This window comes from Etheostoma cragini, chromosome 6, assembly GCF_013103735.1.
Source record: "Etheostoma cragini isolate CJK2018 chromosome 6, CSU_Ecrag_1.0, whole genome shotgun sequence".
Taxonomy (NCBI): Eukaryota; Metazoa; Chordata; class Actinopteri; order Perciformes; family Percidae; genus Etheostoma; species Etheostoma cragini.
This window is the reverse complement of record NC_048412.1, coordinates 24,373,041-24,395,418: the sequence shown is the minus strand read 5'-3', so window position 1 is coordinate 24,395,418 and position 22,378 is coordinate 24,373,041. Positions and strand designations below refer to the sequence as shown.

Below are 22,378 nucleotides of genomic sequence, written 5' to 3'. Positions count from 1 at the left end.
TCATCTTGTTTCACATTTTAATTGAAGCTACAGTATATCATGTTCATATCATCAAATGATGGCACAGCCTCGCAATTTAAATTGGAATGTTTGCTCAGTAAATAAATGACATACTGTATATTAACACATGTAATTATTCTTATTCTCTTATTTTAAATTCTATCCATTAATCTTCTGTAGTTCAGTTAAACAACATGTCAGCACTGTCCTCTTACTTAATCATTCATTTACTATTTACATTGACTTCTTCCAAAATATACACATTTAGTGATTTATTCTTATTTTGTTGCTCATATACACTTGCAGTATGTTTGTGGTCTGCTGTCTTTGTAATGATATTGGACTGCTGGCAAGATGTCTCTGGAAAAAAAAAAATCTAATCTGAAGGGTTCTACTTTGGTTCTACAGGATTTGATAAAATTATAATATTATAATGATACTAAAAATAAATTCAATCATTACAGTACACTATTCATCTACTTGGCTATCAACTGCACCAACATTAGACTGTCAAAGCCATTCATCTCTCTCTCTCTCTCTCTCTCTCTCTCTCTCTCTCTCTCTCTCTCTCTCTCTCTCTCTCTCTCTCTCTCTCTCTCTCTCTCTCTCTCTCTCTCTCTCTCTCTCTCTCTCTCTCTCTCTCTCTCTCTCTCTCTCTCTCTCTCTCTCTCTCTCTCTCTCTCTCTCTGGATTATCATTAAATTAGATACAACAGTTTTCTTTTATCTCAGCAATTCCATTTCAACATATTGGTATGGAGAATATGATGTAGAAGCGCCCAGAGAGCGTTCACCGATATTAAACAATATGGCTGGAAACAATGTGACTGTTTTCCAATTTAATTTCATAGTGAATAACCTGTGATTTGATTTGATTTCTATTTTCTTTCCTCACTATGACTGGAGATAGAGACGTCCACCGGCTTTGCTTGGGGGGGGGTTGGTGGAGTGGTTGGTGGAGGGGCGCAGAAATGGAGAATGGCAGTTAAAGTTTCAATCTAGCTTTGTGGCAGAATCCCAATATTGACATAAAATGCCAGATGAAAATAGGACAGAGAGAAAAAAAAGTGCTAGATATGGGATGCAGCCCGTCCCGGACTGGTGTTGTGGCCGCTCCAAGCTAATCAATAACAGAGAGATTTGAGCAGCTGCTGGGACAAAAAGAAACAGGGGGGGTCTCTCCATACCTCCATGTTGAAAACCATTCCATTTCAAAGTTAATTGATCTCAAACTCATTCTGAGAGTTTGGCTTCACTTTCAGATCTCTTGGGATATAACTTGTTTATGTTCTGCTTTATATGTTATTATTTTCCATCCTGAATTTACATTATAGACATTTTGCCAATGCTCCAAACCTATCCCCCCTCTAAATGATCTAACAAATTAAAATAGCTTGACTTTGACTTGACCAAGTAACAGTCCAAACCCAAAGATAATCAATTTACTGTAAAATATGGGAAAGAAGTTTTAGCAAATTATCACAAAATCAGTGAATGCACAGAAGCAACATTGGCCTCACGTTTTCATTTTTTTCTATATGCTCCCAACAGCATATCCAGGATGCGGCTGACCAAGGGGTGATGTTCGTGGGATTTGTCCAGGAACCATACGGGGCCCCATGCACCAGGATCAGAGAACCAGACACCCCCTCCTTCTCCCTGCACTCCAGCCCCAGCTCTGTGCTCGGTTCCCTACGCAGCTGTAGCCCCTCAAACCCCTCAAGTCCCATTAACCACGCAGCACCTGGAGCTGGAGCCGAGGCAGTGGACAAAGAGGGCAATGAGGACGCTTCATGCGAGGCTGGGGAAGAAGCACCGGGTGGGGATAAGAATCATAGTGAGAACACTGGGAACCATTCAGGGAGCGGGGTGGAGGGTAGTCAGGGCGCGGTCTTGCCTGTGGCGCCTCCAATACCCAAGGAAGATCTGGAGCAGAGTGAGGAGCTGACAGAGGAGGAGTCAGCGTGTCACAATAACAACAAAGACAGTGGCAGAGATGCCAAGGAGAGGCCAAGATATCGCCTGCGGAGGGGTGACGGTGAGTGGTCTCTATGGTTGCTATCATGAACTTAAACTGAAATCAAAATGATGTGTTAAGCAACAAAAATATAATGTAAACCAAGGACTATAAAGGTATCACTTGCTGTCAAATATGAATGAATTTTCAGGGAAAGAGTGGAGCCAAAAGTAGAATATAACGTCATGAGGTTTGTGTTGACCCTATTATAACCAAGTTTTAATTGGACGATTCCTGTTCTGTGTAATGGACAGCCACAGAAACATTTCATATGCTGCAGTTACACTGAAGGAAAAGTTAAATAAACGGTATAAAATATCAAGAGGCCTTTTACACGTAACCTGCATGTTTAGAACCAATAGCAAAGATATAAAGAGTTGTTCCTTGCCTGAACAAATTCATGTAGGCCTATTCACGAAATAAATACACATGTATCATGTGTATTTAAAGGCTAATTTTACAGTGAGCACCACAAAGAATTTTTTTTATTCACTGCCATTGTACCTGGGCAGAGGCAGAAATCTCAAATTATGGCACGTAAAACTTGAAGTAATTGCATGGCTACATTTAACTGAAGTTGAGTGATGAAATAGGCTATTTTGTTATTTGGGTGAACATATCCCCTAAGAGAAAATTACACTAATTGGCTCAATAGAGGCTTCACAATTGAATGTCAAAAAAAGAAAAAAGAAATCAGCTTTAGAACTTGACAAGATTTCAAATGACACAAGACTTGCCACACAGCTATCCTTACAGATTACACAGAAAGGCCTAATGAGGGATGCTAATTAAGATAATTTAAAAGGTCAAAACGTCAAATGGTGAAAGGCTCAGTTTTGATGGGTCTGGTTTTTGCATCATGTACAGGCTAGCTGAATGTTGTTTTAGCATTTATCAATTCTAAATTGTTTTTGTGTGCTCCCTCATCAAACCAGTCAAGCAGCTGAACCAGTCGAGGGTTAAATCCTGCGCTATAAATAAGCGAGTACTTTTGATTGAAAAAAACCCGAGCTGAATCGGTGCAGGCCCCGTTAGCTCATTTGATCTCAGTGGAAGCTCGTACACATAGCTGCAGCTACTCTGTGTTGCCTGCACCGATTCAGGTCGGGGGGTCTTCAGTTGAAAGTGCTCGCATATTTATAGCGATCAAGGTTAACATAAAAATTGGCCAAAATTCTCCTTTAACTGTAGCTTCTTGTCTTCCATTCCCAGATATTCAAACTGGCAGCTTCTAATCTCAAGCCAATATCTGTCAAGATCTCTATGTAAATTTCGGGTTTTGGTTTCATTTGAAGCCGTACCTTTTGGCTATTTAACTAAAGAACAGCGTGGCGCCGTAAAGCCTTCTTGAAATACTTGGCAAACGTAGAGGTGTCATTGTCTTGCTATTGCCTCAATGTTACACAACAATTTGCTGCCTTGGGATATAATCCTCTGTATCTGTTACACAAAGGGAATCGTCTCATAGCCTCGGTGCACACAAATTCAAACTTAGTCGATGAAGTTAAGTCTGTGAAAAAAAAAGTGTCTTTTTTATTTGGGAAACTGCAGATTTCATACCTTGCTCTCTGTCTCCCCAGAAAGTGAGGCACACAGCTACACCTCTATGAGTTATTTACGGCAGGCCTCTTTTCTGTGGGAACATTGAAATTAGAACAGATATTTATTGTTCTGGCTTTAGTTGAGCATTTCGGATTGACAGATGGAGACACCCACCAATATCACCGCCCTCCTAGATTCTCTCCTCTCAGCGAACCTATTTGTGATATGTGTCAGTGCAATGTGCAAACTGTGCATTGGAGACACATCCCAGTGGGAGTGTGTTAACGTGTGTGTGTGTGTGTGTGTGTGTGTGTGTGTGTGTGTGTGTGTGTGTGTGTGTGTGTGTATGGGTATAATGCATATTTGTATGTAAAGTACAGTGTACAAAGCGATTAGTTTCAAAGCACCTAATACCGAATGTTATAATGAATGTACTCTTTGGTGTGCACATACTTTGTGCTTTTGTGTGTGTGTCCCTTTATGTATATGTGAGCAGTAACACACACTTGGCATCACCGCAGACCACAGACCACTGGTCCATCTGGGCCTCCCCACAGTGCATTTTGCAGCGAGATAATCCCCCACTGCCTCGTCCTCATCCTCCCTCAGCTTCGCTGCTTTCCATCTACCCCCACCTTGATCCCCCTGAATCTTTGTGACAACGCCAGCAGAGCTGGTGTAGTGGCAAGCCGGGGTGGTAGGGGAGCCTGCCAAGCTCCCATGTCCCTCTCTACTAAGGCCCAGTCTACCGAGGAGGCCCAAGAGTCTCGGCTACCGCTGGCTTGTCCTTGCTAATCCTCAGATCTTGAGGTGAACGCCGTGCGTGTTGGCAGTGGAGCTGGCGAAGGTCTGTGGCTTACGATCGAAAGATGATCACTATCCCTGAGACTTAAGCTCATATCTTTGGCGACTCAAAAGCCTGAATGGTTTGAAAGAAAAGGGTTTCTGTTAAAAGGACCAAACGGAAAGTATAACATTGTAGTGACAGCTGTACATTTATGTCTGGATAACAGAACCCTGTGTCTACTTTCAGATACAATTAATGCAGTGCATGATCAAAAAAACATTTTGTAAGGAATTAAATGCCACCTGGATAATTTACATGAACATACTGAGGAAAGATTATACTGCACCATTTTTGTCTCTTTTCCAGCCTTAACTTTTACATAAGGGTAGGCTTAAAACCTTTACTGGATTTGAAAAACTTTACAGACAATGCAAGTCAGTAGTATATGAATGTATTTTGTAGGAGAGAGTTGGGATAAGAGTGTGTGCAGGAGACCTTATGAAACTAAAAAAAGAGGATATTGATGTGCAGTCAATAATTTGACAAGCTAAGTGTTTGATTGCCTGAGGTATCTGTTCCTCTGATGCTAAGATGAATTGATTGAGTTTCTTGTCATGATATAAGGTTTATCAAGGCTTTACAAGCTTTAAACAGACAGCATAAAATAAAGTGAAGAGCTTAAAATCAGAGCTTTATCACAGGTGTAATCCTGACGAAAATCAGTCTGAAATCATCTGAGTCAACATGCATAGGAAAGTCTTTTTAGCTGCTTGGTTTTCAACCCTTGAGATTAGTGTTATCTCTGTTCTGATGGGATCAGTGTCCAGCTTCTCAGATTATAGAAACAGACATTGAAATAACAGCATGTCATGTTAGAAAGCTACGCTGCTAGGATCACTTGCAGGGTTACTGCAGCCGACCTCGTTGTTCGGGCGGCCAGCCCGTCATCAGATATGTCTTTGAAGCCACCTGTTCTTAATGTCCAAACAAACCCATGCACACTGTTGTTAGCCGGACCGCCGTCGACAACAAGACTCAGGTTAGCTGCACAGACTTTATTCTAAAAGCACTCATCTGTTATTGCTATTGATTTGTGATTAAGTTCAAAGGACTCTTTGAGTCATACTCTTTGGTGCATCTGTGTGTGTGTGAGTGTGTGTGTGAGATACTGTGCACACACAGCTATAAATATGAAATTATTGGGGCATTATGTAAGATTTTACTACCCTATAGCACAAAAATGACCGGACTGTTCCTAGCCTCCAAATCTTGTTGGCTGATAACACAGCCAAAACGCAAATGAGATGGCAGATTTATTACCACTGCTTCTTGGTAAAATATCACCTCTCCAGCAGATCTCTGCTCTGTTTCTATTAACCGGTAATGTTTGATAGTGTCATTTACAGACCACTGCAGCACAAGGGGGCACGGGGAGTAGTGGTGAGCTTGGCAAGAGACTATTTTTATGGATTAATGTTGGTTACTAATGGAGTTCCTTAAAGGTACACGTCACCGTTTCTTGAAATAGGGCTTATCACGGTCTCCCCTGCCATAGGAGGGGCAGCGCATTTTTTTGCCTCAGTGTATGCATTGTTTAAGCTTAGCGTGAATGGAATCCTATGTTGCAAAAAATCAACCACCAGCTCCCATTTACAATAATAAATAAAAAATTCTTCTGATGCAGCTTTAACTTGCACAGCTCATTTACTTTTGCATCTGCATTAGACTTGCAGCTAGCTGTGTTTGTTTTCCCTCTATGCATCGCAGTGATGCAACTAGTCTATCACAGTCCACCCTGACACAGAACACCATGTTACTTTTTTTTTTAAACAAATGAAATTCAGTAATTGTAATGCATTGACTTGCGTTTTGCAGTGAGTTTCAGCTGAAAAAAGTCTGCACATGGATCTCACTGGGGCTGCACCTGAATCAGTATTTGTGTAAAATAGTGCAGCAAAAACAGTTTGACAAAGTGTACGTCACATTGGGTGTTTATTTGAATCATGGACATTTAAAAGTTAGCCCTACAGATTTCTATCAAAGTAATTTCTGAAATACGTATGAATGCCAGGTGAAAGCAGGGCTTCCAGTTTTAAGCACCATTATCCTGCAGTTCAGAGCGAAGGACATCAGCAAGACAGATTTGGTTTCATTCCAACATATACATTTCGTAATAATAGTCTTCATATCTTCTGGTTCTGCCAGAAGATATGAGGTCTCTGCTCCCCTGCCCTGTTTTGCCCTGCTGAAGTTTCCCTGAGGCAAGGTACGTAATCCCTCTGATGTTCCGGTACAGAGTATCTCCTGTGAATAGAGAATAGCTGAAATTGTGTTTACTGACACAGAAAGTCTTTTCTGAGCAAATAAAGGTAAGAAGATTAGCAACCTGCCCCTCTATCGCCATAGTGCCATATTCAGAGAGAAATTAGACTGTAATGAAATATTATGCAAGAAAAAACATCACAAAAAACATCTAATATTGTGAGCAAAACAAAGGCAGAGCAGCATGTTTTCTAGCTAGTGGCTGTTATTTATTAAGGAACAACTCTGTCGTCCACCCATAATAGTCCCGTCAGTAGCGGTGGAATCATCTGTGTCGAATACTGTTTAATATTGTCTTATTTAATTGCTCCATGATTACAGAAAATAAGTGTTGTGAACCAAAGCTTTACAGCAAAACTTTCCAAAAGCAGTCTTTTTCATGACCTAGCCAAAGCTCTCTGATATATAGAAAAGATTCATGAGACAAACCGTAGCGATACATCATCTCATGCTTGTGCACATAAACTGTAAACCAGTTTATATGATACAGATCGCCACAAAATCATTCACTGCAAAAATGTGTTGTGTTTGCTGGTCAGAGGCATGTTGAATGGGAAGTCCTTTCGTTGGTGTGTGTTGTCCAAGATTTGTTTGCCATATTGTCTTTGTTGTAACATGGGCAACAGAAAGAGGGATGAGCAGTGGGTGCGTGAGAACATTCTGCTGTGATTCAACTTTTCTCAAGAGTGACAAATGACAAGATTTAGGGAATTCGGTGGCCAGCTGTCATATCAGTCAGACAAGCCAGACAAGAAATGGTCATAAATGATTCATTCTCCCTGTTTGTTTGCCCGACGTACGGATGGACGGATGGACAGACGGAGGAACCAAAGCGAGTGAGACATGACTCCCCCTTACCACCATCTTACGTCAAAGTGTGTGTGTGGTGTGTTTGTGTAGGTGGAGGGGTGGGTGGCAGTGCCACCCATTTTGCACATCCATCTGGTTCACTTGTGCAATGACAGTCTGACATTTGCATTTAAAAAGAAGAGGAAAATGTTACCAGACTCAATTTGAATTGCTTTCTGCCCGATTCAAACCCCGCTCACATCTCACATTGTGTTTTTCTTCTTCAAAGCTAGGCAGAGCAAATATTTCACTCACTCATATCACAACAAATAAAACCCAACCAACATGAATTTAGTACAATCTGAGCGAGGATCAGTGACATACGTACCGTGGGCAAATTTCCAAACCCGATTCTCTCTCCTGAGACCTGCCCACTACATTATGTATATTTCTGCTTGATGTGAACAATAGCTAGCTGGAGAGCTTTTAATGCATTATTCAAGGTTATACTTGGAATTAACTCAGTTACAATGAAATGGTCCCTTTTAGGTTCTGCATCAACAAAGTAACATCACTTAAGGAAAACCTTAAAAGGAATATAAGGATGACATGTAGCATGAATATGATCAAATAGCTTTTGATTTACTTCACGTTTGTTGTTGAAAAAGAACCAAGTGAAAAAAGAGGCAGCAGCCTTGGACAGGATTTTGAGTGTATTAGTCCAGCTTGAGGCAACTCAAATCTCATCTCGGATTACTTTTTCATTTCTCGTCTATTTTGCGCTTGCCAGGTGGAACTCGTGGTTTTGATAAGGATGATGTTGAAGTTTGTAATATAGCATCTAGCATACAAATTTGTCCTGCCCGCATGGGCTTACAAGTCTTCAGAAATTAACAGATGAAAATGCATCACATATAGGACACAAAAAGCCCTTTAACTAAAAAAGCACAAGTTTCACATAAGTACACAATCAGATATAGTTTAATCATTGTACATTAAACATTTTAAGCAAAGGCACCTGAGGGAAACATCACAATTAAACCACACAATTACACCACTGACAAGTCAGGGTCAAATTTATTGGAGGCCCTCAGTTACTTTTTTGTATTTTAGCATCCAATTTTAGTGTACTTATTTCCGTTTCAGTGCTGCCCAATTTTTCTATAACCAATTCCTTACGATCAGCTTTCTTATCTGTCCAAGGACCCATGCAAACCGTTCCCTTCACTGAACTGTTGGCCGAGTTTCCCTGTTTGCTTATCTCAAAGGAAATAGATGTCCTTCCAGTTGGTTGTTAACATAACGCTCACCGTGTGGACGTGGAAAGTAAGTTATCACAAATAATGAAGTCCTTCAGAAGTGGTCCAAAAAACAGTACTGAGGATATTTCTTTGCAACAAAAAGTATATATTTCAAATGAAAACTCTGCTGTCTATGAGCCAGCAGTTTACTGGTCCACTTCTTATGACTTCTGGCAGTTGAAGAGGGAAAGTGCTCCTACAGACGGTGCCAAACTGCACTTTGGATTGTGGCCAACGTACAGCAGTAGTTTAATAATCATGCAGTAAAACGTGAGATTTCCACAGAGGCTACGTCTGTATTGTCACATCCCATATCTTGTTAAATCAATGGCGGCGGGGGGGGTTTGTTTTCTGTTGTTTCCCAACAGGGGTGGAACTGCTCGCTTTGTACAACCACCCGCCGGTCCGAGAGGACCAGGTGAAGTACTACACTGTTAAGGTGCCACTGCGGGTTCAAAACTGTGATGAGGGGGTCAAAGGCGTGGAGGCAAATTGGCTGGATCACATGACTCAGCACTTCAACAATGGAGCCTCGCTAGTCGATGGATACTTCCACCTGGGCAACGTGAACGGTAAGCCAACGTCACTCACTGCTACTGAAAAACTGCGTTTTCCCAGGAAAAATATGTGGGGCAAAATGTCTCATGAGGAAAAAAACTCACTGCAATGTTAATACCACACAATCTGCATCTCACACACACACACTCAAAAACCTTAGAAAGGGAGGTTTGTAATGTACAATTTAAACAGCCTTAACCTTTGGTCATGGCTTCTTAGATTCTCCAGAATTGTTCCCTTTAAAGGTAATGTTACAGCTCAGACAATTAAAGTTAATAACACCTAAAATGATTGCCCATTTCCCACTAAAAGTAAAAACTGTCAACATCAAGCTGAAGCCAAATTCATATTGACATCTGCAAAATAATAAGCCAGGGGCAGTTAACGTCGCACCTAAGTCTGTGTGCCATTAATTATTCATTGGCTGGCATTCATTTTTCACCAGGAAACAATCAGAAGATTTATATGACTCTGATTATACTTTGACAGTGTCAGGAAGTGGTGCAATCCTTCAGGATTTTGTACAGCAAACTGGATGAGTGTGAATGCTGTGGTCATATATTTGAAATGTCCATTAAGTGATATTAAATTTCAATAAAGATGAGTCTGACTCATTTTAACAAAACCCTGGACTTTCTCTCTAGAGCCACTAGTGGGTCAACGTTTACACTTATCCCAAGAAATATCTCAACATTTACCAGAGGAGCTGACACTAGCGCCACCATGAAGTTGGCATTTGTGGCTTTAAATTAGACGTTTGACCAAACTCCTGGATAGATCCCCATTACATTTGGTAAAGACATTCATACTTTGGTTTATGACCAAATACCTGCAACACTAAGGATATTACCATCAGCCATAGCTGTACTTTGTGTTTAGTGCTATGTCTTTATGTCTTTATGTCTTTGCACACCAGAAACACATACTGATGGTAGCCTTGTCTGTACACATGTTTGTTTCCCGTTGATAAAATGAAATAATAGCGTGGTCTTCAACTTTATATGGTTGTACATTTGTTTGCAAATATTTCACAAAATACTGTATATTTTTGTATTTCAATTCTCTTTCCTGAGATAATAAAGTCCATGTTATTGTGTTATCAGAATCCAGTTGAAATACAATTTAAAAGGAGTTCAACAGAAAAGTGATTTATTAAATGTATTTGTGTCAAAATGACAGATGAAGATCTTTTCGTATTCTATTTTGTCTGTAAATGCTTCCAACAGGATGCGTGCCGTGTGAAAAATAGACGAATAGAATGGCTGGTGGATTTAAGGCAAAAAAATTATAATTTATTGAATTAATCAAATTTGAACAGTTGTTGATGTCATTGGTTTGTTAATCTTAATCTACACTGTTAGTTAATTTCCTATACTGGCCAGGGACACATTCATATGGTTTGATAAAGTACTTGTGGGACTTTAACTTATCATTGCACTTAAAAATATATATCATTAGACTTACAATAACAAGCGTAGCTATGCTCAATTTAGGTCATCAGCCCCGCCCACTGCAGACAGGATTGAAACAGCGGCAGCTTTCAGCGACTTTGGAGTAAAAAATCGTTACATTGTACACTGATGTTAAAATGTAAACACGCTAGCAGGACGGTCTCAAATGTTTTGCCCAGTCTTTCGCTGTACACTTTGTTGGTAAATGTGACATGTTTGAGTCACACTTGTCCCGTCTTCATATCAGAAACAGAGAAATTAATTTGGCAACGTACGTGTGTTACCTCAAACTGTTCTCATTCCCACTTGGTCAGTGGCTCTCAGAGTCACATACTGAAACAAAGTCTGGCATGTGGGACTGCTGGGATTGGTTGAAGCCATGGGAATCCCCGGTTATTGGTCACATTTGCTGGAAAGTTGCAGTGATTGGTCAAAATTGCGTGTCGCACCAAATTCAAGGTAACTGGTTGAATTTGCATGAATTGTTGCGATCGTGACATCGCAAAAATTCCTGGAGGCACTGATATATATATATGTAACTGGTTAACATCAGCATGTCACTGTGAGCATATTGCTGACAAAACTGTAAAGCTTTCACCACCTCAGTTTGGTACTTGCACCTATAAAAATGAACTGTTTTATTGCAGTTATAAGGCTGGATGAAAACATGGCTAACATTAGAAGTTGGCCAGTCTTCCACAATGGCTTCACATGCCACGTCCACAGACTGTTAGCAAAATTTTAGCTTTCTAAATTTCTGGAGGATTTAAGGTAACTTTAGATACTGGTGTTTTACAAGTGGCAGAAAGTCTGTGGAGGATGCTTTAGAAGATGCAGTACATGGAGCTGTCTGGTGTTCTCTTTTAAACTATTTCCTGTTTGGGTTTTCCTCTTCCATCAGACCCCGGCGGCTCTGTGCTTTGCTTTGACACTAGAGAAATCAGCCAGCCAGAGTAAATAAGAGTCATAATTCATTAGTCTGGGAAAGTGAACGCCTCAGCAACTCTGAAACATAGATAATTAACCTGATAACAAAGTAGTGCCTCCTTGCATATTTTATGTCCTGAGAATGAAGTGATAAACTGTTTTATTATGATTCAATTTTTTCTGCTTATTAGGGTCCTCTAACATATTTTGCATTTTTCATGCGCTCTTGAACAGTGAAATTACTGGGTAGAATTGAAAGCAGATCAGCTGCATTATGAAACTGTCTCTGCCTGACTTATAGGACTGAACTCAAGCTTTAGACTCAGCCACTTTAGAAAACAGACAACTTTACAGAGATGAATGCTGTACTTTGTGGATGTTGGTCTCTTGAGAGTAGCTGGCAGTATGACATCAAAGCGGCATCCCGTGTGTTGTTAGCAGCTAATTGCATCAAGTTGCCGTGCAGCTTTAGAATTAGTATCCCTTCCTGTTGTTTCCAGATTTAGCAACTTCTTAGAGATGAGCTTAATTTTTCATTCAATTCATGATGAGACGCTCGACACGATGCAGAAGACCATCTCAACCTCATAAACATCATACTGACATGTTTGACAGTAAAACAGCACTCTAAAGGACATGGACTGACAGAGACGGAGGTAGCACTTGGATGGGTGATCGTTGTGACAGTGACAGCATTGTTGTGAGCTACAGCGTGCTTCAGCTTTTATGTAACGACAAATACACAGAGACAGACCTTCTGCCCTGTTGTTGTTATTTTCATACCGTTGTACTAATATTGTTTTTACATTATTTATCTCATAGAGGGAGTATTGCTGAGCCAGTCTGCTTTTTATTGTGGATGGCAGTGGTTGCTCAGTCCACCACTTTGCCTCAGACTGAAATATTTTAACAACTGTTTAAAAGATAGCGGTTAAATTTGTTGTTGATATCAATTGTGCCAGGAGGGTGAATTCTAACGCTTTTTTGTTATCCTCTGACTTTTCCTCTGGAAGCACCAAGGGGGTCGGTATTTGTGGTTTTGAGTGAAATCTCTTCACATCTGTTGGATTCATGAAAGTACAGATATCCAAGTGGCCCTCTAGAAGAATTGTAATAATCTTTGGGAATCCTTCCCCTTTTGGCCAATGCCATCATGAGGTAAAATTTGGTCCAAGACTTTGGTTTATGACCAAATATCTGTACCTGGCCAATGTCAAACTTGCTAAACATCAGTATGTTATTTTGTGCATTTTAGCATGCTGGCGTTAGCATTTAGCTCAAAGCACCACAGCGCTACTGTGCCCAAAGACTGACTCACAGAGTCGCAGAGCTGCTAGCATGGCTGTAGTCTTACCCCTGATTTCCACCAATTGCGGATTCGCTCCAGAACGGCGGCAGAAACAATAGGTTTCCATTAAGTCATTGTGTGTATTTTCACTAGCTGCAGAACAGCTGTTTTCTGACTCCGTCCCTGCCCGTAGCCCTTGGAAGCAGATACGCAGAGCTTCTTTTTTTGCCCGATGGCGGAGAGCTTTGCAGCAATTCAGCCCAGGACATATTGTGCAGGACAGGAAGACAAGCACAAAAACTAAATAAAACATCCGGTTAATTTTCAAAATACAATACACTGCACTGCACTACACATGGAAAATGTCATAATGGGTAAAGACAGGCCTGGTCACCAGGTCAGAAGTTTTGTGGTTCTGTTTGTAGAAACGACATCCTGTTATATCGCGCGAACATAGGTGAATTTGCAAGATCTCGTTGGTCCTCGTGACTTCAACTGTGAAAATGCAACAGATTTTGCATCAGTCATTGAACCATATACAATAAAGATCTATTTTAGTGCCTATTTTTAAACACTTTTTTTACTGTGAGTCCACAGTAACCAATAAAAACAATAAATGAACCATACAATAACTATTATTCATAATAAGCCGATGATTCAGTAATTGATTGAAATTGAGTGATTGAAATTATCCATGCAGCTCTGAGCATCTGATGCCTACATTCCAAGTAGTACCATCATTTATAACCAACTTGAAAGCAATCAAAAAGCTGCATACCTTAACCATGTGGGGTGATGGGGGGAATGGACAATGTGACTAAAAATGAGAACATGTTTTTTGTTGTTTATATTGAATAAATTTAACATACTGTAGAGTTAATTGATTACCGGCCTTTTGTTTTAGCATGTGCATTACTGGTCATGTTCCTGCAGTCAGTGTGCGACTCTCTTCTATTCCTAAATACTGTGCTACCTTTCTATCTATTCTATTCTGTCTATGTCTCTGACAGTCGGCTGTTTGGCATAGTCCAGAGGGATGCACATTTGCACACAAAAAAGCACTGTGTCCCTAAGCTCCATCAAAAGATGGGTTTCCATGGTGAAGCTGGATGAGAAAGCATTAGGGGGCATTGTTTGCATATGTGTGCGTGTGTGCGTGCGTCTGACAGACCGCTCAGAAGGCGAACGTCCTGTCTGGTGTGTAGAGACCACGCCTGAGCCACAGGGCAGGATATTCTAGCACTATTGAATTTACAGCTCCTAAGCTCCACACAGGCCCCACTGTCATAAGACATGCATTAACCATTTATACAAACTGTTGCACTGTCTGCAAACACACACACACACGCATTATGTGGCTACATGCAGCCACATTTACCTTCAAAGACACACACACATACACCCATTTACACACAAATGCACAAACACAAAATGCGCGCAAGTTCACACTCCCTCCCTGGAGTTGGAAGCAGTACGGGGGGGTGAGTTTGTTTGATGAAGAAGTGACAGTAGCAGTGTTGCCGGAGAGGTTTTCCTTTGTTACTTGTATAGCTTAAGCTATCTTCAGAGCCACAATGAGGATTTGTAGTTCGGTTTTGAGACATTGAGCTATTCATATGCATGACAGTCAGCCCTCACTGGTTTCTAAATTTGGGCAATGCCAATGGAGGGAGAGAAAAAATTGGATAGAGAGAGAGAAAGCAAGCGAGATCCAAAGAATATGAAATTCAGTTTTTTTTTCTGTGAGAAGAAATTCAGGGAAGGGAAACCACGTGCAAGTGTTTCTCTGAGACATACACTGAGTGGAGGTGGTATTAGACCTGCAATGTTAATGCATGCATGTGCGTCATCTAACAGTGTCTGCATAGCTACAAGATGCACACACATTTCTAAATAAAGGTTGTGACAATACAGCATGTGTCTCTTTCACCTCTGAGTTACAGTCTACCACTGTGTTCACTCAGCACTGGTAGTTCAAACTACGCAGTTCAGTGTGTTTGGGGCATATGAGTAAATTGCAAATGCACTCAGGTGGTTAAACTTAAACCTCTCCTAAGCTTGGAAAGATTTGTTCAGGAATCACTGTGGTATTGCTGGGCTAAACATGAGCATCCACTATCACACAAACCTATTAAATAGAAGTCATGTTCACAGTTGCAGGGGCTTAAATGAATGATCTAAAGTGGTGCCATTTATGCACTGAGATTCTCATAAGCACTGTGATAATCCTTATACATCAGTACCTCAGCAGGCACAAGTCCAACAATGGTTTTTGACAGTGTTGGTGATGATCCACAATTGTTAACCATTCTCCATTTTGTTTTGTTTAACACTGAAAGACAACCCTCCGTGTCTAGTGAAGGAAATGATTGCTCCTGCATACACTTTAGTCAGAAAAATATAGTTATCTGGAAGTTTGACCTAGTTAAAAATGTAAAAAGTTAAGTGAGTAATTGCCGGTGCATGTAATTCCCAGAGTGGATGGAGGATATATCCCTTCCACAGCTGTAAGAAAGCAAATTTCTCACCCTCAAGTTCTCTCCCTCCCTTCACGTGGCTGGGCTCATACAATATAAGAACATAGCTGTGACTTAGTGGAAAATGGAAATCATTGAATATTAATGCATAATAAATACAGTGAAAATTGCTTGCCAACCAAATGTTTTCCACCCCTGTATCGTATTCAGACCAAAACAAACAGATTTAGAAACTTCCCCAGGTACCCACTCCTATGTTCCATCCCTACCAGCTAAAGTCCGCCTGGTAACAAGCCTGTCAGCTGCTAAACCTTTGGCTCAGCAGGGAACAGCCACATCCAATCCACACAGCAGACACCCTGGTCTGTTTTTATCTTTCTCCGTGTGTCCCTCTCTTCGGATGTCCACTCATCCTGTTTGAAATATAGATAAGCTGTCAGCGGCCTGTCTGCAGCTCTCTGAGGCAGCACCTGGCACACATGTTTAAATCATGTCAGCAGACATGACCTCTTTCCGGCTCGGCAGCAGGCCGCTGGACTTGAACACATATGCTGATCTAAGGCGCATGGACTTGTGAGCACAAAAATGAACATGTTGAATAAGTTTTATAGGTGTACATAATGTGTAATTATAGTAAGTACGTATAGAAATTCATGAATATGTAGGGTATGACTCTTTCTTAATTATTCAACCAGTGAAAACATGGGTTGTTTAATGTCAAAGCATGTCTGCCTTGTAAGTTAACCATTGTACCCCCATGCAGGCAGTTACAGTGGTAAACCTGAAAAACACTGTCACACCAATAAGAATTTAAATGTCCATAGACACGTTTTCAAACACACCTGCAACATGATATATTTCTCCACTGTAGATTTGCAAATAATTGTTAAAACAGCTTTTTCAAAGTTTCTGAATCTCAACAGATTTTGTTTCATGTCCAGGCAGTCCTCAAGGCCTAACGGACAAAGCACTGAAAAAAGGATATATAACATTACACTACAGAGGCTCGGATGAGCTTGAGGACACAGAAAGAATTGCGTCTGCTTCTCACCCCAGTTGTCTGCTGGACACCTGCATCTGCATACAGCTAATTTCATGGTTTTGGGCTCAAAGTTTGGACAGACCTGCCTGCTCACTGGCAAGTACCAGTCAAATTTCTAATAATAATTCTAATAATGTTGCTTTGCATAAAATTGAAATCAGGTCGATTTTCATTGTGGGAGAAAAATTAATGTCTTTCTTTTTGTAACGACCCAATGTTCTAACTGGTTATTAAGAACCATGCAGGTGTTTTTGCAGGTTTTAGCTACTTAAAACACAACAGAGTAGTTTGTTGTAATTAGTTTCATGTTTGCTGGAATTAGACTGTTTTAATAATCAATTATTCCATTATATAATTTAACTTCTTTCTGAGGATTTGCTACTTGTCCTTGTCTTGACATGACGGTAAATCAAATCTTTTTGGGTTTTGGACCACTGCTTGGACAGATCAAAACATCCGAAGGCATCACCTTGAGCTTTTGGAAATTATGAATACGTACACTTTTCTGATGTTTTATGGTCCAACCAATTAATCAAGAAAATAATCCATGGATTAATCAAGAAGCAAAATAATTATTAGTTGCCACACTAGCTGGAATAATAACTAATTCCAAGGTGATACACAGCTTCATGGGAACAACTCCATGTATACCTTCCCTGCCAATTCCTCATTCAAAACACTGTGTGCTAGAAATCCATGTGCAACAGCAGGTTTGCAAAACATGTCCATGAATATGAGGAACAAACTGCTTCCAAACTAATTTGATTTGTGCAGCCAAAGACCTCCCGTCTCCATTTAAACACCCACACATATCAAATACTACTACAAACTTAACACTTTAAGTTTCAGTCTCTGTGTGTCAGCATGTTGTACGCAAACTGGGTGTCTGTTGGTGATCCATTCATCTGTCATTTTGGGTGCTGATTTCAGCTGCTGTGTGTGACCGGGTGTCACTTGCTGTGACCCTGCCACTCGAGCTATCTGACTCTCCCCCTCCATCTGTGTCTGTGTCATTCAGTCTCAAAGCTGTCACTCCCTGCTTTTAGTTACACTATTTGCATGCCTCACCCTGTGACCTAGAGCGTGTGAGTCACGGGGGATGGAGAGCAATGTTACTGAGGTTGCACGGTGGTTTTTGCAAGTGTAAACAACTTATTCTCAGTTGGCCCGCTGGTTGCTCGGCTCAGCTCTCAGTCAATAGGTGCAAGATAATGTTTATTCGTGCACGCAACCGGTCCATTCCCCTGACGGACTCGCCGCCCCGAGCAATCAGCTACTTCTCATCCACTTTCCCTCGTTCTCCCTCTCTCTCTCCTCTGCTCAGCCTCTGTCTGCATTATCACCAGAGACAGGCTTCTCCCTCTAGAGCAGCGAGACAGAAACCCTGTGTCGATCTCTCTCGAGTGATTCCTGTTGCGCCAGGAGAGGACCCATGGTGGGCCTTGACGCCTCACATTTTCTGAGAATGCTTCTTTCCAATTAAATGCCAAGGGCTGACGAATGAGACAGAGAAGCCATGGACTGGGGGGAGGAATTAAGTGATGGAGGGAGTGGAGGAAGAGAAAAGGCAAATGGGGTGAACAACGACAATGTCTGTATTTGAGAGAATAGATGTCTGAGAGATGTCTTCAGTTGAGCGTGCACGGGTCCTAAATAGGTCTTCAGGGAGGGAGAAAAAAAGAGCCTGTCATCCTTCCACTCCATCTCTCCTACTGTCTTGCTCACTCCCTCCATCTCTGTCCACAGGCTCTCCAGCCGCCTCCTATCCCCCTATTATTAAGGCCCAGTAATGAAATGTGGAGTGTCTGGTATTGGTGCCTGGGCCCCAGCAAACTGCATTAGTGTGTAAATGGTGTGGGAGTAATGAGAAAGCACTCAGGCCAGCCGGGAAGACTGGACTATGGGGCGGGTATTGTGTCCATGTGCGCATTTCGGTGTGCACGTGCATCAAATGAATGACAAGAGACGTTGGGTGGAGAGGGGTCCCGGCTCGTTAGGGGCGGAGTGGTGTTTCTGTCTCGGATGACAATCCTGCGATTGTCAGCTTCAAACAGAAGAGAAGCTTAGAAAATCTATTTGGTCAGCAGCACACAATCTCACTAGTGGCCTAAAGCATCAACGTCAATGTCTTCATCTAGCTTTTTTAAGGTGAATTATGCAGGCTTAGCAACAGTATTTAGGCTTTAATGCCTTATGGACTGACTTCATTAAATCAGTAGCTATTTTGCCGTGGCTAAAATCTGTCCATCTTCATTAAAGCAGTGGCTCTCAGTCCTGATCCTCTGAATCCCATCAGCTATTGCTCTCACCTTGTTTCACAGCTGTAATTCGCCTTTGTTTAGCTGTCAGGCATGAAAACCAGCAGGGCTCCAGGTCCTGAAAAACACTGATGTTGCGCATAATGTCTCCTCTTCTTTTTTAACATCCCAGAAGGGGAATACCTGCTCTTTTCTTTTACACTGTCACCTTGCATAATGTGTAAGTGCACATTGCTCATACAAATGGCCCACACCACTGGCTATGTAATAAAGGGTTGTGCGTGAATGTGACTGAGTGATATCATTCCATTTCCTCTGGACTGGAGGGCCTAAAAGGAGCCGCAGAGACAAGACAGGCACGCTCCATCCAGTAAATTCTCTTTTCACAGCTTGGTTTTCTTTCTTCTCCTCTGCAGATACGCTGCCTAAGTCGGTTGAAAGTGTCTTCATCTTCCAGGAGGCGAGTGAGGGCGAGCCGACCGAGGCAACCCAGACATACGATGCCATTGTGGTAGAGCAATGGACTGTCATTAATGTGAGTGGAGAGATTTTTCCTTTTCCTTTTCACAGTTTCACAGGTTTCTGTGCTCTTGTCTAAAACTTTGAATACAAATATTCTGCTTTTCAAATTTAATGATTTCGGGCTATTTGCAGCAGCTTAGTATCCAAGGAATTAGACATCCAAATTACAGGATGATTATAAACCTCAGGATTCACATTCAATGCTGGGAACTAGAGTGACCTACATGGGTGGGAGGGTAAGTGTTTAGAGGTTAAGTGTGGTGAATAAGTGTGTAACTCTGTCCCACCACCACAGACCTGAAGTCAACATTTGCCATATTTTGATATACTGATAAAATCTAAATGTATGAGAGGAATGCAGATTCTTCCTACTATTCACAAGGGCTCACTGAAGGGTTGGAAGAGAATTAAAATGAATCATAAGCTTTGGCCTTTGCAGTCACCACATTTATCATGCCAAATGAACACGAATGGGGGATTTTGAAATTGTGTGTCAGTGCTTTCCACCACATCAAAACACCACATGAGCAAATATTTTTCAGAAGAATAGTGTTTCAGTAGAGGTCCAGAGACTTATGCCAAGGGCCGTTGAAGTTGTTCTAAAGGCTTGTAGCAGCCCAACACCTTACTAGGACTCTTTAAAACATGTCGTCAATTTCTCACCAATCAACATTGCAAATAAACATTCATATTGATATTCAACAATATATTAAATCCAGATCACCCAGCCCTGTTTAGGGCACATCCTCCTAAAAGGTCCGCCCATCTTGCATTGAAATCAGTTGATATTAGTTATTTTGCCCTTCCTCTCCCTCTTTACTCTATAGCCAACCTTTCCCCCAACAACCCCAAAGGCAAATCTGGAAAATCTCAATTTATGGGACATGTGTTGCGGTCGCTTGTCTTATCGGGAGAAAACAAACCCTTATCTGCCCATTGATTAGAGTCTCTCCTCAGCACAACTTCCAAGTTTGAAATTGATTTCTGTCTAGAGTTGAAGGGTTTGTGGCCATTTCATTGCCTTGCATTCGTATGGGTGTATGTGTTCACATGTTTGTGCATGCAGCTTTGTGTGCATGCGTTTGTGTGGATGATTTGGGTTTTGTGTGTCTGTATGTGTTTGCCGATACTATCTCTGTAATTGAATTTAGACTTTTTTGCGGCCCGTGGCTGTCCAAGTGTGAAAGGACAATTTTGTCCCCCAAATGTGGCTCTTTGATTGTCCATCCTAGTGCTGATGGCCACATGTGCCAATAAAAAGACTCCTGCAGTTGTCTGGTGGCAGCAGGAGAGCCTCCCCTCCTCTGAAATGGATGGTAATACTGTTACAGCCTAATGGATTTCAAGGCTTCTTCAGAAGCGTCAACAGAGAACAACGCCGAGCCGACACCCATTGCTCCAGGCGATCCAATCAACTGTTCCACTGGGACTTTATCAAAAACTGTTTCACCCGAGCAATCTGCACCATGCCAGATCAGATTGACAACACACTCCTTCACAAAGGGCGATCAGGGCCTCACATCATCTCCATTCATTGGGATAACTGCCTAAAATTGATATGCAAACTATCCTCACAGCTCATTATTGTTTCAGTGCCGGGATAATTACAATGAAAAATAAGGCAGACTAATGAGAGCGAGGTTTTTTTTTCTTGTTCTTTATGTACGTCAATTTTTATTTTTTTTCCGAATACTTTACAGTTTTATATATGCAAAGGTGGTTGGATGTATGAAGCTCAGAGAAGAAGAGGAAAACAAGCTGTTTCCCTGAAGACAAGCAAATCACTAATATTGTTGTCAAGGGCTAGCTATTGTCTTAGCAACAGTGTTTGTTCATCACTAAAGAAACTAAAGAACTAAAATGTTCCATTTATGAATGAGTGATAACTAATCAAAAGATTTGCATGTGAAAAGTCTTGAGTTTCTAATGGCATCAGACCTACTACTGAATATGGACGCACAATCACTGTTCATAATACTGATATTTTAAAGTTATTTTATTTTCAATGAGTTGTTAAATGTGTGATGTGTGGAGACTTTGGAGTTGTTTTAAAAGGCACCTGAGAAGGATGCCCGGATAGCTTGGTTGGTAGAGCAGGCGCCCATGTACAGAGGTTTACTGCTGAACAAATCACTGAAAAAAATAAAGAAGAAAAAACAGAAAAATAAATGTCAAACTGACAAATTAAGTTGTATGGAAACGGTTTCTAATAAATGACAGCAGAAGACAGCCTGAATAAAACCGTCAAAAAAAAAAAAAAAAATTCATTACATGACAAGCAACGGAAATACGCATATACAGAGTGTTCAATATGTGAAAGGCTGCATATATTCTGCATAAAAATGCCATCAGTGCTAAAGAGTTGATACAGACATTTATAATAGCTTCACCATGAAAAGCAAAACAACGCAGAGTTTTGACAGATGTTCTTCTGAATACATTTCAAGATGTAGCAGTTGCGTGAACAGGACAAGGACCTGAACAGGGACCACATGGAGTGGTGAAGTGCTCCAAGTGAATCAAGGGTCTGTGCTATGGAACTCCAATTAGGACCAGCTTTGCATCTCGTGTCCTATGGGAAAAATCAATATAGAAGCTGCCTTGACACTAATGTACTAAAAGCTCTCTTTCCTTTTTAGTTTTAAAGCCGCATTAACCAAGCAAAACATGTCCTCCTTTAGACCTCAGCTAGGTTTAGTCTTTATACGTTGGCTCGAGCTGCTGCAGTCCGATTTTTTCATCAATTGGACAACGTGCATTAGTGGGAGGGACCTGTTTTAGTCTTTCTGTACGCAGATAAAACAGTGAAGTAGCACCAGAGGCACAAAAATATCCATTTATGTATGTTATATTAAAAGATGAACTGATATTAACCAGAGTACAGCTGACGTCTAGTGGAGATTGCGGTTTCTTAGAAGCTTCTCATCCTCTCTTATTAATATGTTGTTTAAAGCACCATTATCCACTTCAACTCTGCCAGACACAGCATAAGTCCATTACGACAAATCTATGTCGTGCAAAGTGCAGTATTTAAAATTCTCAAAATAAAACTAACATTTTACAAATATATAAAACACATCATGCTGAAGGGTAAATGT

General features: G+C 41.0%; 1 protein-coding gene across 2 annotated transcripts in view; it reads left to right on the top strand.

Moving 5' to 3' along the window:
* The window catches only part of LOC117945674 (raftlin-like), a 106,718-nt gene that overhangs the window by 65,418 nt on the left and 18,922 nt on the right, over positions 1–22,378 (top strand). For both annotated transcript variants that reach the window (XM_034873306.1, XM_034873305.1), the window contains exons 5-7: positions 1,551–2,037; positions 9,126–9,329; positions 19,175–19,293. In XM_034873306.1, coding sequence (XP_034729197.1) covers positions 1,551–2,037; positions 9,126–9,329; positions 19,175–19,293 — 810 coding nt within the window. The remainder of the gene's footprint in view (positions 1–1,550; positions 2,038–9,125; positions 9,330–19,174; positions 19,294–22,378) is intronic.